This window comes from Loxodonta africana, chromosome 3 (genome assembly GCF_030014295.1).
Source record: "Loxodonta africana isolate mLoxAfr1 chromosome 3, mLoxAfr1.hap2, whole genome shotgun sequence".
Taxonomy (NCBI): Eukaryota; Metazoa; Chordata; class Mammalia; order Proboscidea; family Elephantidae; genus Loxodonta; species Loxodonta africana.
Window position 1 is genome coordinate 166,688,456 of NC_087344.1, and position 14,624 is coordinate 166,703,079.

The following is a 14,624-nucleotide window of genomic DNA, read 5'->3' on the forward strand; positions in this document are numbered from 1 at the left end:
CTTAAGCAGCAAGTTTGCTTCTTGAAGAAAGTTAGATTGAAAGTGCCTAGGCCCAGTACTTGGCAACAGAGCAGGCATCAAACTTCAGATACTACTACAGAGCTCTGTACATAGCTTGTTCCTCTATTAAATATTGACCCGTGACTCATCCCACCCCGGAAAACAGGTCCTAAGGAAGTTTTGCTGTTCAACCAAGAATGACGCAGACTGCCAATAAAGTCTTATCATTTTAATGGACTTTAATGATTATTGCTCATCTGCAAGGATTAATATTGCATTCATTAAAAATCATTCAATACAAAATAAACTTGTTCCTCCCAAGTTGCTCTCCACACGCTCCCTCTGATGCCAGACATTTTCCCAGTGTCCTTTGTTACATGGCTTGACAGAGATGGAGCCCTTACCTATTATTCCTATGGACACAGTAACTGATATGGGAGCTGGGACAGGCCGGAGGGCAGCAGGACCTGGCCCCTTCCCTCCAACAGACCTGACACGCGATGGATACACTGTTGGCCAGGTTACCTTCCCTAATGGGTGTGGTGTTCTGATTGGCTGGTTATGTGCCCTGGGAAAAAGGGCTTGAACCCTTAGCATCTACAGAGAAGACAATGGTCACACGGGCAAGGAGTGGGCAGGGACTCGGGTGGGGAGAAACAGGAGAGGACAGGGAAAAAAGTTTTGGCAAGACAACTGTCCCCTGCTGGAAGCTGCAGGTGAAAGCTTTCCTTTCTTATGTTCCTGTTTTTAACATCTGTCTCTCTGATCAGTGGCAATAGAGAAATGAAATTTTCTAGTACCTGGCACTAACGCCTGACCCAACTTTGAAGGATCACAAGCTAGAACAAGTTGAGGATTTAGAATCTTGGATAATTATATAGTTAAAGCTCGTGAGCAGAACAAAGCTCATCTGACCATGCAGAGACGCTGGTAAGCAGGGTGCGTGGCGTGGGAGCACCGCTCTCTGATCTGAGAGCCTCCCTGGGGATTCTTCTAGCACGTGAGCCAGGACCTGCTGATTACTGTCTCTACACACTAACTGCCCCTTAAAGTCTTGGTTCATAAACTTTTTGCAGTATGTGTCAACCAAAAGTGGCACCATTTCAGTAAAACTAATGTTATATAGGGCCTGAAGTCCCAGACAAATTATACAGAGCTAGATTTCTTTCACCCTGGCCCAGTTTATCCTTCCTTTCTCCCATCTACCTTTACCTCCGTTTAAATATTTTAGGTTGCAAAAGCACAGCTGACCAGAAATTTGCTTTTAAAGGATAAATCCTAAAAAGGGAGCTCAGTGCTCTATACTGAGTAGTGGCTCAAGAAACTCGCCTTCAGCACAAGCTGGATGGGGCAGAGCTGATAGACTTTGCTGTTATGGCCCCAGTTCACTGAAGCTATAAACTATAGAAACTGAGGGGCTTCTCAGAGTTTGAGACCAGCATTTCACTAGACTCAACTCTGCACTCATAGCTCCAAAGGTCTGAAAGAGAAACTGGTAACAACTAACCAAGCACTGAAGCGGTTCCTCAGTGTTAACACTACAAAAAAATTTCTTTTTGTACAACAGAAATAACAAATGCTAGGGGAAAAATTCAACCTAATAAAGTGCAGTCTGGTTAAAAACTAGGAAAATGAGAGGGTCTGGTAGGAGTGGAGGAAGGGCTGTACTGAATCCAAGTGGACCTACTGGATCTTAACAAACAACACTCACTAGTACACATCTCTGAACCAGACATACCACCTTTACACAGGAAACAGGGCTTGGAACTTCAGAGGGAAATTAACATGCACCACCTACATCTAACCTACCTGGCTGGTAAGGTACCACCCTTGCTCCTCTGGAGAAGTGAAAGAGCACTGATTTCAGCAGCTGAGAAATGGGCTCTTTTAAGGCAATTTAGACATTGCAGATTGTTCCACACAGAAGGTACCTTAGCATTTCCTGTTAATAAGGTACCCAATTAAGACTGAAGTCCCCAGATACGGTAAAGAAGGAATCACCTTTCTGGGCTGGGAGAGTAAGATCCTTCTTTAGTGATTAGGGTGAGGTATCTTGAACCTCAGTTTCATCTAAAGAGCCATGAAGCAAGTTCCTGTGTGGTCTGCAGAACTTGGATAATGAGATGAAAAAACAAGAATGAAATCACAGGGGGAAAAAAAATCAAGAGGAAAGGAGTAAGAAGAAAATAAAAATTATCTTAAAAAATATTTCTTTTAGACTTGTGTGGTTCATGGGGACTGGTCCTTGGTAATATGGTCCATTAGTATCTGGGAAGAGAGAGAGAGACCAGTTAGCACTTGTATCCTCCATATGTGAGTTCCAAGAGAAGAATCAAAACTAGCATATTCTCCACGGTCCCTCCAGGGCCCAGGCTGGGGACCCCTGCAGTCATTCCCCAGGTTGTCTGTGGGCTCAGCATCCTTCCCTGTTCTTCCTCAGGGCTCTGATGGTACCATCTCTGGTTGTACTTCCTGCTCCCTAATAATATAACTCCATGGTTTGCAACCCTGACCACACATTAGAATAACCTGGATAGCCTTCAGAAAATAATGCCTGGGCCCCATCCAGCTCCAACCATATCAGAATCTCTGGGGGTGAGGACCAGGCTGTAAAATTTCAGAAAATCCATACTTCTTTACATCTACCACTGGCAATACAATTTCTCTGCCTACCCTTTTAATCTGAAACAGAGCTCTTGTATTCTCTAAAATCACCATAGTTCCTGATCCTTATTGAAGAAAGCTGGCCAGCCTGCTGGTTTAATACTGGGGAAAAGAGCCTTTCAGAAGACCCCTGTGGAGGAACAGGGAAGAAGTTACCTGTAATAATTGGGTTTGAATGGCCCATTTTTGTTGAGTCCCAGATATTTTGCTTGGTCATCTGTCAGCTCTGTCAGGTGGGCATCAAATGACGGCAGGTGCAAACTGGCAACATACTCATCTAGGAAGAAAAAGCAGCAGGGGAGAGGACGACATCTCAAATATGCATTTCTGTTTTCATGTGAAGTTTTCTGAGAGTGTGGGCAATGGGTTGAAAGAATCCATGACTTGAAATGGTCAACTAAAAAAAAAAACCCAAAGCTGCCTTTCCGGCAGGGAACTTCTCTCAGTACATTTAGAGTGCATTTCCCTTACCAAGGTGTCAAAACGGGGTGGGCTTGTATCTCCCTCTCCTTCTCTGGCAAAGTTTGCGGCCATCACCTCGGTGGCCAACATGCTGCATACTATTCTCACCTGTCTACAGCAATCTCATCACTGGATTAAATGCTAGTTAAATTACGAATCAAAGTAGATACCAGGAAGCTCTTATTTAGGATAAGAACAATAACAGGCCTCAAATCTTAGGATCGGAGATTTCTCTGGTAGTTGGCACAAATTTACTACTCTTCCATAGATAAGCTTCCCTGGCTTTGCCTTTACGAAAACAAAAAAAAAATTTTTTGAAACCAATTTGAAGTAAGGTGTGGGAAGGGCTGAGGGTAAGAAATTTTAGCTTTAAGAGGTCAGGGATTTGGGCTGACCGATGAGAGATGGGAGGTGGGCACCGCTGTTCAGAAAGGTAAAGAACTAGAGATGAGGCATTATGTTACATGAATACAGCAGGGCGGTGTCTGGAAATACAGGAGGCCATGTGAGGGGTGGTCTGCATACCTACACAGAGGATGGATGATAAAATCTGCATTGTTTGTTTCTCCTTTTTGGCCCCAGGCTATACTTAGTTGCACTGGGGAAATGGAGAGAGTTCACTGAACTTCATGAGGCTACTAAGCATAAGAGCACCTACACTAAGCCACGATGCTAAGCACTTTTACTCTTCATCTGTAATTCTTACTACAGTGCTGCAATGGATGCACTGATACTCCCATTTTACTGATAAACTGAGACTCAAGGAGATTAGAATCTGTGCCGAGGTCAAACAACCACTACGTGCTGGGACTGGGATTAGAACTCTGACTCCAAAGCCAATGCTTTTCAGGATATTCATTTTACCAAACCATGCAGTTGTCTGAGGATCAGTATCGGTGTCCACTCACCCATTTTCTTAGGGAGCAAGTACACATCTTGTTTGTATCGCCCCTCGGGTGCATTGTAGAGTTCTATCAGTGCCAATGCCTAAGGTGGGAAGGGAGGGTCAGAAAAAGCAAACACTTCTTTGGCAGGGGTATAACAATAAAGTAGGACTAACAGGGTCTCAGTAGTAAGTACTACAGTGATCTACTACAGCGAAAGCACCCAGGGCTCTGCCTGAATTAAATGTCGGCACACACCCCAAGTGGATTTGTTGGTGTTTTTGTTTAGTTACTGATAAAAGAACAGACTAAATACAACTAAGCTGGAGCACCAGATTCTCAAACAAAACAGCCAACTCAAACGGACGCCAAACACTGACTGTGACTAATGACTCTTTTCTATACTTGAAGAAGCCTAAGTCTCAACAACTTACGACCTGGAAAAAGAACAGATTAATGAGAACATAGCGCAGTGCGCACTTCAGAGAGGTCCGACCCCCGCCCAGCTCCACTCTCATTGGAACGCTGATCTCTGCTCAGTCCCACTAATCTCAGTGCAGGGGGAGCAGGCGCTGTGCCACACACCTGTGTCGTAGCCGTGATGGACAGAACAAAGGTGGGGACTGTGGAGCAGCTCAGGTTGAGTAGACGACCCTGAAAAGGTAAAAGAGAGCCCTGGCATCAGCTGTGTCATCCCTCTGTCTCAGACTCCAGTGTCGAACAAGTCAGGCAAGAACAGGAAAGGACTTTCTATCCCTCTAGACTCTGTCAGAAGAGGAAAAACTACATTCCAGATCAGAACTCTTAGGTTTTATCCTGTTTTCCTTAAGTCCACTTGAGTCTGAAAAGGTGAAGAATCAGTTGTGGCATGGAAATAGCGTTTCTTTGTAAAAAGTAGAATTTTTGAGTGATTCTAATTTGGGGATCAGAAAAAAAAAATTTTTTTGAAATTATACCTCTACCAAAAAACAAAGTTTAAGGAAGCCTAGGCCCAAATATTTATTCCCTGCCTCCACCCCAACTGCTGTGGTGGTGCACTGCCTGGGTCCTTCTGTGTGTGTACCTCTGCCAGGAGAACAACGCGTTTGCCATCTGGCCAGATGACATGGTCGACCTGAGACCGTACTCGTTCCCATGTCAGCTCAGGGGTTCGGAGGCTGGTCTGAAAGGAAGAGGGCACAGCAGGTTGTGGCTATGATGGAAGAAGAGGAGAAAGGCCTAGCAACAAATGAATGAGAGGAGTCTTACCACATCAATTTCTGTGTTGGAGTGGCCCATATTGCATACGATACAACTGTTTTTCATGCGGTCCAAGTGCTCCCGTGTCACTACATTCTTATTTCCTAAAAGGAAAGAAGGGTGGCTGAGGAAAGAAAAACTTGGGGGAAAAAGGTACCAACTGGCTTTCAGTTAGAACACGGAAGAGAGGAGGTTTCCTGGCACGTTAAGAACATGAACGCACTATGAGAAAAGAAGTATGTATATAGCTCTTTCGGCTCAGTTGTTTAAGATTGAGCAGAACAAAAAGCCACTGGGAAGAAAGGCTCTTTGCTCTGGAAAACATGCTAAGATTCTGATAGCTTACTGGAACGCTCTAGTTCTGAGAGCTTTAAACCTAGCACCTACTTTGAATGGAAGTCAGTCAGACCACTTTCAAGATTTAGCTTCTGGGTCAACACCCCTCCATCTATATCAAAGCACTGATACTTACCTGTGCAAGTTATTACGACATCGACTTGCCGGATGACTTCATTTAGCTTTACCACCCTGAACCCATCCATGCTGGAAGAAAAGGAAAGCACATTAGGAGCAAAGCAAGAAGGAAGTGGGACAGAAGCTGGTCACAAAATAAGACAACTAAATCCCCTTCTAATGTCAGATCCAGTGCTACCAACAGGGATGACAAGTGACCAGCTGTGCTAAACTACACACACTGGCCTCTTCAGACTCCCCAAGATTCCACCCAGGAAGGGAAATGCCAAAAAGCTCTAGAAGAGCCCCAGGATTAGCAATCCTACGCTTTCTTCTCCCCTGTGAGATTTCTGCGAGGAAAGGTGAATGTGATCAATGGTGAGCCCTGAGGAACATAAAGTACCCGGAGAGATTCTAAGAGTATTACCCATGTGCTCTTACCAGGCCTGGAGAGCACAGATGGGGTCGATTTCTGTGATGTAGACAATTGCTCCAAGGGCCTTGAGAGCAGCACAGCAGCCCTTTCCCACCTGCAGAGCACAGGAAAGAAGGCTGTCAGGCTCATTAAGGCTTGGCTGGTGGGTTGGGAGGGCTCTTGGAATTAACCTTCCTGAAATCATTCAGCATCTAGTGAGCACACGCAGGGATGCTCCAAGCCCAGGCAGAGCAGAAATGGACCCAGAGTATGCTGTAAATCTTAAAGTCAGAGAGGTAATTTAGCAAACACTTCATAGTAAGGGCTGGGGCTTTGGATAGTGAAAAAGATCAAGGAAATAAAAGGTGTTTTCGTTAGGGAAACAAGGCCAAGGCAGAGCAACTATAACCTCGAATTTCTTATTCCAAAAAACCTGGTAACTCTTACTTGCGACGCATCTATTTAAAAACAGTCTAGGAGGTCGGGAGCTTCCATGGGTCATTGTTGATGACAATAAAGTCTGCCATAACCTATTCCAGTTTAGAAAAAAGCAACTATATACCACTTTGGACCCCACCCTTCACTCCACAGCAAGTTACCTATAGGGCTAAAAAGCTACATATGTGCTTGAATTAAGCCCCACAAAAGGTTTTTGTTATAACTGGGGGGAAATGATGCTGAGATTCCATTCCACAAGCCAAACTGGTGAAATCTGAAAACTCACTTCATTCGTTCAGCATGAAGTCTTATTTATAACTCTGAATAAAGGACCTCGGTTATTCTTTTAAGACACATTCTTTAAAAGCAGATTTGAAACCCTGCATGACTGACTCTAGACTGACAGCACAAGTCTTCACCCAACATTTCTAGTAAGTCTACGAAAAGACAGAGAGAGACAATGAGGCCCCACTATTTACCTCACCATAGCCACACACCACCACTTGTTTCCCACCAAACATCACATCTGTAGTCCTCTTGAGGCTGTGGAAACAGACAAGGGCTCAACTTAAACATTATTAACTCAAACACAGTCCCTCTGCACAAAGTAAAAAGTGTGGATCAGCGCCCCGGAGAACTACAGCTGGAAGCCGGCTGAGCTTGGTATGAACTGGGCCCTCTAACAAACGTTTAAAGCCAAGAGATGATCAGGGGACCAGGCAAGATCGACAGCAGATGAACACAGCAACCCACTCCAAATCCACCCCCCATAGTTTCTATCTCTATAAATTCCAACCTACCCATCCAAAATGGATTCTCGGCAGCAGTACAAGTTATCAAACTTCTGTTTGGTAACGGAATCATTCACATTCATGGCTGGAACACAGAGCTTCCCAGCTTTGGAGAGCTGATATAACCTAAGGAAAAGGGGCCACAAAAACAAACAAAAAGCAAGTTAGGCTGTAAAGCATAAAATGTGACAAAAACTGCCTAATTCTCGCCAAGGTCCACACTGCCCCCCTACCCCCAGCCTTATTAACTGCCCAAGGATATCAGTCAACAAGATCATTTCCTTGTCATCTCACCTTTTTATTTTCTTTTTTCCTGCCCACCCCCCACTTTTTTCTTAAAAGAAAAAAAATCCTTTCAATTGAAGAAATTTACTTCTCTTACTTATTTCCTTACACCAACATTTCTCAACCTTTAAAAACCCATGGCTACGTCTGATGAACGAAGATTATCATTGATTCTGACATGGGTCCCTGGGTGACAGCATGTGCAATGCGCCCCCAACTGAGAAACACGCTTTCAGTTATCTTTTAGGTATCCTCGTAAGCCAACAATATTTTGCCCAGTTTTACTTTCTGTAGTGTGCATAACGAATAATTATACAATAGGATTTATTCTTCATATTTCATATATAAAGTTATAATACAATATTGAATACAGTTTTGCCAGGTACACTCACTCCCCACCTCCCAACACTTGTTGAGAATCACTCAGTGGAGTAAGTGGGAGAGAAAAATATGTAAACTAGAACCTGAAATAACCTCCTTATATAAGGTCACCTTGGTTTTTCAAAGAATAAAAACTCAAGTCTTGTCTAGTGAAGATGTTCCCATTTAGTTACTCTAAATCTGGAACACAGCCCTAAAGCCTAACAGAGACCGGAAGAATTTGCTGAGGCAAAGACAACAGGGGCAGCTACTCCAGAATCTGTTACCTGTGAACACCAGTCACGCTCTCTTCCACAATGCCTCGGATCTTCTTAAACACGTTTGGATACTTCTTATAAACCCAGTGGGTTAAGTCTCCCCCATCATCCAGGATCTATAGAACAGCCAGAAGACTTCTATGGGCATTCAGGCTGCTAGAGCTGGGGGGAACTTTGAACCCACTTTCTGCACTAGTGAGAGAGCCCTGTTTGTTTTAGAAGAGCCCTTCTTAGAGCTCCTTAGAGCAGGCTTAGACAGTGGAAATACAGTAAAATTTGTTGGTGTAAAATGGTTAAAAGGATTCCTAGGTTTGTCCTAGGCTACGATGAATAGTACTTTTAGGCTTATTACAGAGTCATTTTTACTCTAGAGTCTTGGAATACGTGGCCCCATTGAATGCAAAAGGAGAGCTGGGGCGGAAGGAAAAAACAAGAATCATACTCAAAAAAGGTACATCATTTCCTTCTAATTCGTTCTGCCATGCTTGAGTCACACGTGTTCAGCTAGTCTTACCCTTCCCCCACCTTTCCATTCAGTACTCAGTACCCATTCTGAATAGGTACCACGCTAAACACTTAAGCAACAAAGTCAGTGCGTAAGACCAAACATCCAAAACATATTTAGGGAACCATGTTTTGAGGGAAAAAAGGAAAATCTATTGTCAGGAGTGCAGGACAGATATGCATGATTACCATGTTGGCCTGCCACCCATCCATGTTGACGCAGCGGTCAATACACCACCAGAAGTCATCTTCTGACTCTCCCTTCCAAGCAAACACGGCAACTCCTGTAGAAACAGAACGCGTCAGCTGACTCTTCCTCTGAGGAGTGCCCTATTCCACCAATGCTTTCTGAGATCCCATGAAGAGAAAAAGGCCAAAGAAACTATCATGGAAAGGAAACAATCGGCAAAAGCAAAAGGAGTCAAAATAGTGCTTCTAGTTCAGAAATTACTTTGGTTAACATTTAGGGATTAAAAAAAAACAAATTCTGGAGCCTTAAAATGTTATTCTCTTAGGGCTAGTGATTTCCTTAGAACTCTATCCTAAGGAGAGAAAATGAAATGAGTATGAATGCAAAGTTGTTTAGTCGAGTGTTGTTTATGTTAGCAAACATCTCGTGTTTAACCTTAGGAAAACAGTGAAGCAGAATCACACGGCCATGTGAATGCGCACTACAAATGATGCTTTCTGCGTCTCTCAGTCAGCTGGACAACTACTCTGAAGAGATCTTATTTAGGTTACAAAACCGTACACATTCTAAGATTTATTTCTTCTCTGTCAAAAATGAATTTAAAAAAGGGGAAAACACATCAAGTATTATCTCTGTGTAGTAGAATTATGAATTTTTTTCTGGAACTTCCTAAATTTTCGGCAATAAATACTCACTGGGAAAAAGTGAATAACAAAAACAAAAGTATTACAAAGTCACTTTCTGAGGATGCCAGGAAGATGAGAGGTCCTTAAACTTTATGATGAGTCTCTTTGGAACATTTTAACAAGAAAAATTATTTCATGTTCAATTTAACGTGCAAGTAGTCCATGTATTTTGCAATCAAATACCGAATACCAAATTATCTCCTGAACAGTCAATAAAGAAGGTATTTCTTCCTGTGTTCTCTCTCTCAAAATTGATGAGACTTTTGATGAAAAGAGACCTTTGAACTCAAATGATATAGCTTATACAGTTTAATATTTGCACTTATTCACTTAACATTAGAATTGGGCATTTCCCCACGTCATTAGATTCTTTTCAAAGATCGTTTGCAATGAGGACATAATATTCCACCGTAGATCTGGACATCAATTGCATGATCCAATCTCTTCCTGTCGATGTTTTTATTATCCCCCAAATTTTACAGCTCCTAGACATAAATGATACTGTAACAACAATTTTGATACACAGCAGTTACGTTTAGCTAATTATTTGGGGGCAGGTGAAAAGAAGCTGAACTTACCAGCCTCAGCCAGTGCTGCAGCCACTTCATTCTGGGTGGAGTAGATGTTGCAAGCAGACCAGCGGCACTGAGCCCCCAGGGCACAGAGTGTCTCAATCAACACCTGTCCAGATGCGTAGGAAGACAGCGTGAGAAAGAGGAGGCCCAGACAGCGGTGACGCGCAAACCTCACTAACAGAACGATACCCCTCACCTCTGGAGCAACAGGTGCAGAGGTGGGAGATTACAAAAGAGTTAGGTGGCACAATGGTATCTAACTTTACCCAAAAGATATGTTCCTAAAAGTCTTAATCACATTTTTTAAGAGTCATATTTTTTGCAAATTTAGATCTTTGTAAGACAGGTTTGCTAAAAGCGGATTATAACTACACACACAAAGTAGAGAACCTCATTACTGTATAACAGGGAGGTCCCCACCTCATAGTTAACATTTGGAGGCTGGCTAATGAGGGAAAAAAAAAAAATTTTTTTTTTTTTAATGAGGAAGGAAAAGTTAAAAAAAAAAATCTGTTCCCTTCTTCCCCTTATCAGGAGTCCCTCATTTTCCTCCCCACAAACTCACCGCTGTCTGGGCTGTGATGTGTGTACAGCCCACTATTTTAGCACCAGCCAAGGGCTTCTCCCCTTGAGCACGTTTCCTGAGTGAAATCAGAGCAGACATGTCTGTGAAAGAACAGAGGGTTTGAGCTAGGTCTGCACTAGCAACATCATCAGTTCCTGCCCGAGCAACATCTGGGGCTGGCCTGGATCTGCTGAGATATGGTGAGATGAGGCAGAACAACTCTAAACATATTTCCATGATGACTCGCAGCATCAACAGCAGAACAGTGGGGAGTCACCATTCAATCACTTGGAATTCCTCTCTTCCTCCACTGCTTCAGAGGACTGGATAGAGAATGAAGTAAATTCTCAAAACTGATCAAAATGGAGAGTGAAAGCCGATCAAAATGGAGGAGGAATCTTATTCATTTGGGAGGAGAAGGAAGCAGTTATGGCATTGGCTAATGAACTACTAAATATAATCACTAGACCAAGAAGAAAGACTCTACCTTTAGCAGAAGCCACTTGCTTCTGTTTCTCCAGGCTGCCTTACCCCACCGTGTCAGTTTGGTTTCTCTACTCCCTCCCAAGGTGAAAGCAACAGGAGAGCAATCAGACATTATTGGGGGTGGGGTGGAGAAACCAAGAGTTAACCAATTGTTAGTCACTTTTACTCTTGCTCCGGCAGAGGGTGCTCAGAACCAAACATGATCCTAGGTCACTACATCCTTAGCTTAAAACCCTCCTAGGTCTGCTGCTTCTGGGAAATCTGGGTCTCTGTGACTGGCAGGAAGAGCGCTGGTGGTGCAGTGGTAAAGCACTAGAATGCTAACCAAAAGGTCAGCAGTTCAAACCCACCAGCTGCTCCTTGGGAGAAAGATGTGACAGTCTACAAAGATTTACAGCCTTAGAAACCTTATGGGACAGTTCTACTCTGTTCTATAGGGTCCTATAGAGTCAGAATAAACTCGAAGGAAACGGGTTTGGGTTTTTCTGGTTGAGTGACTGCAGGTATGGTAGGATCCTGCAGAACTAACCACCATGTAGTGATCTAGGACTTGCTGATTCTACCACAGAGATCTTTGAATATGGTGTCATGAGAAAAGAGGAGAAGCTACTCTGTGTGTAAGTACCATATGCTGAGACCAGGAAAAAGGGAGAACAAGAACCCTTGAGGCTCATGCTCCATACAGACAGAAGTCTTTGTCAAAAAGTCCAGGATGCTGTATTTTGTCCAGAACATCTTCAAGTGAATTTTTAAGGCTTAAGTTGTTTGTGGATCCTGATGACCAGCAAGAGGGCTGCTTCTGGTCCCTTTGTCCATTTGAGTCCCTTACCCACTCCTTTTCTTTACCTTGCTCTGCAATTTCAATCTCCCGGCGTCCAAATTCTGCCTGCTTGATGTTCTTCACACAAAAATTGCTGCTGCCCTTGGAGTTGGTTTGCTGCTTCTCTCGTGGGGAAACCTCGTCATCAGAGCTATCTGTGTAGGATGCAGCTAGAGCCAGGAAGGAAAGAAACAAAGGCAGAAAAACCTCAATGGCCCCAGTTCCACAGAGTGCAGCCCCTAAGGGACTCTCGTTTAAGGTAAGCGAACTCTCTTAATTGGTGCCACCTTTTAGGTCACTCTCAGTTCCGGGGTCTAATAGATGGTAGGAATGAAACTACTGTGGATCTTTCAGTGTTTCAGCCATTTTACCCATCCTGATGCCACCAGCGCCTGTGCTAAGCAGCCACTAATGCTTATCCTGCATCAGCTCTAGCGAACCCCAGATAATAGGACTACTTGGCCCCAACCTGGATTAGAACCAGACCTGGAAAAAAACCAGAAAAATAAATTAAGGCAATAAGAAATGCTATTTCTATAGTCACTGGTTCTCCAACTTAAGCATCTATCAATCAGCAATACGTGGAAGGTGGGTTAAAACACAGATTCCTAGGCCCCACACCAGAGTTTCCCAGTCAGTAGGTCGCTGTTAGAGCCCAAGAATTAGCACTTCCAACAAGTTCCCAGGTGTTGCTGATGCTGGTCTGAGGACCACACTTTGAGAACCATTGCCATGGATGAAAGAGATAAGATAATCTTACAAGGGATTTTACACTAAGTTGTGCTGAAGGAATACAGAAATGGAAAGAAATGGCACAAAAGGCGAACAGCTTCGGTTCTACTGCGGGTCATGGAAGTCTGTCAAAATGATCAACTTTAAAAAGCAGCTGCATTAACAGCTAAAAATGTCCTTTTAATAGATATGTAAGAGGACGTGCAATAATCACGTCTTTCCTCTCTGATTTGAAAGTTTCCCTCCTCACTGTCTCCGCCAGAGAATCAGGTCTCTCACTGACCGTGACATATAGGTCCTTCTTCCGTCCAGCTAACGCGACTAATACTAAAGGTTATCTTCCCCACTAGGACAATTAAACTATATTACTAAGCTTTTTAAAATGCTCTCATACTACACGGCCATCAAGATCTTTGAAGACTTCTTAAAGCCTTCTTTACTTGTTCCATCTTTCTTCCTCTTATAACTCAAGCTTTCAAAATTAATTTGCCTTCTTTCTGAGATATACTCAGCCTGCTTGTCATGTGCCACCTTTCATATTTGTCACTCTGTAATACCTTTTCATTTGTGATAGCCATTAAATCTGGAACCTTTTCTTGCATACTTATCCCCGCAGTGAATCTGTATATTCATTTATTTTCGTACTTAATGCCGTATACCAAATTTGCTCTTGTCTGCCTATGTGGTCTATACTGGATTATCAAAGGCACAGTGCAAAGACAAGGCTTTTTGGTTGGTTGGTTTCCTTGATTTTTTTATACTCCTTGTACATCAAGCCCAGTCCATAATGTTAGTAAGACAATGCAAACAATATTCTGGCAAAAGACAATGATTAGCTTTTGTAACAATCTCTTTGCTGACACGATTGGCCATCGGTGACCTGAGGCAAGCCTCTTTATCTCTTAGGGACTCAGTTTCCTCAGACGAACAATGAAGGGGTTAAATTAGACTCTCCTAATGTTTCTTCCTGTATTCAAATCCTAAAGCTCCAGATCTCTTTCCATGTTAATGTTCATAACACCCTCTCTATAGCTGAGAGAGGCGTAATTCAAAGCAGAAAAAGACTTTACTTACACAGAGCTAAAATAGGAGGAGAGAACTACAAGAAAAGAACTGGAGTCATGTTATAGTAACTTGAATCTTTCCTACTCCAGAGTTTAACAGAGGAAGGTACTTCCACATAAAGGGTAACCTAATAAATGTCTAAAATGTTAAATTTCATTCTTACAATTCAAGCAGTGTTGAGACAAGAAAGAAAAAAAGATAGGTGGCAGGGAATATTTTATAAATAAACTAAGCTTCCAAAGTACACTTCTTTTTCAAGTACACTTCTTTTTCAAGGCTACTTCCGTCAGCCAAAATACGATTGATTCCCTCCCTTTGTGTTTGGGGGTGGGGAGGGGATAAACGTGGGAATGGGAACCGGCCCAGTACTATCAACCAGGCACTGGCCACAGACCACACACAGAGACAGTCAGGGGTAAAAAGTCTCAAAATGACAAGAGCTTCCCCAGCTACAAGCCTGGCTGAGGACTTCCCACTGCTCAGCCATTAATTATTAGCGTTTGGCACAAAAACGGACAGTCCTGACATGAGGTATTTTCAGATTTCAGATAAGTGAAGGCCTCTGGGTAGTGAAATAGCTCAAGGCTCTGAGAGGACACGAAGCTCAGACCTACCTGAACTGTAGCTATCAGTGGAGGACTGGGAAATGGAGCGAGACAAAGATCTCCGGCCAGTCTTGGTGGGGAATTTGGTGAACTCCTGCATGTCATCAGCAAACTGGATTTGCTATAA

At 43.2% G+C, this 14,624-nt stretch overlaps 1 protein-coding gene across 2 annotated transcripts in view; it reads right to left on the minus strand.

Moving 5' to 3' along the window:
• Positions 1 to 214: 214 nt before the first annotated feature.
• Positions 215 to 14,624, minus strand: part of AHCYL1 (adenosylhomocysteinase like 1) — a 47,737-nt gene continuing 33,327 nt past the window's right edge. The window contains exons 2-17 of one of the 2 annotated variants that reach the window (XM_003409560.4): positions 14,507 to 14,618; positions 12,122 to 12,265; positions 10,790 to 10,890; positions 10,228 to 10,330; positions 8,963 to 9,057; positions 8,279 to 8,385; positions 7,356 to 7,472; positions 7,035 to 7,098; positions 6,144 to 6,232; positions 5,722 to 5,792; positions 5,259 to 5,353; positions 5,074 to 5,172; positions 4,596 to 4,664; positions 4,035 to 4,113; positions 2,821 to 2,941; positions 215 to 2,268 (exon numbers count right to left, since the gene is read on the minus strand). In XM_003409560.4, the coding sequence (XP_003409608.2) occupies positions 2,262 to 2,268; positions 2,821 to 2,941; positions 4,035 to 4,113; positions 4,596 to 4,664; positions 5,074 to 5,172; positions 5,259 to 5,353; positions 5,722 to 5,792; positions 6,144 to 6,232; positions 7,035 to 7,098; positions 7,356 to 7,472; positions 8,279 to 8,385; positions 8,963 to 9,057; positions 10,228 to 10,330; positions 10,790 to 10,890; positions 12,122 to 12,265; positions 14,507 to 14,618 (1,473 nt within the window). In that variant the 3' untranslated portion in view covers positions 215 to 2,261. Of the gene's footprint in view, positions 2,269 to 2,816; positions 2,942 to 4,034; positions 4,114 to 4,595; positions 4,665 to 5,073; positions 5,173 to 5,258; positions 5,354 to 5,721; positions 5,793 to 6,143; positions 6,233 to 7,034; positions 7,099 to 7,355; positions 7,473 to 8,278; positions 8,386 to 8,962; positions 9,058 to 10,227; positions 10,331 to 10,789; positions 10,891 to 12,121; positions 12,266 to 14,506; positions 14,619 to 14,624 lie in introns of those variants that run through there. The other variant, XM_064282428.1, reaches the window with a different exon arrangement.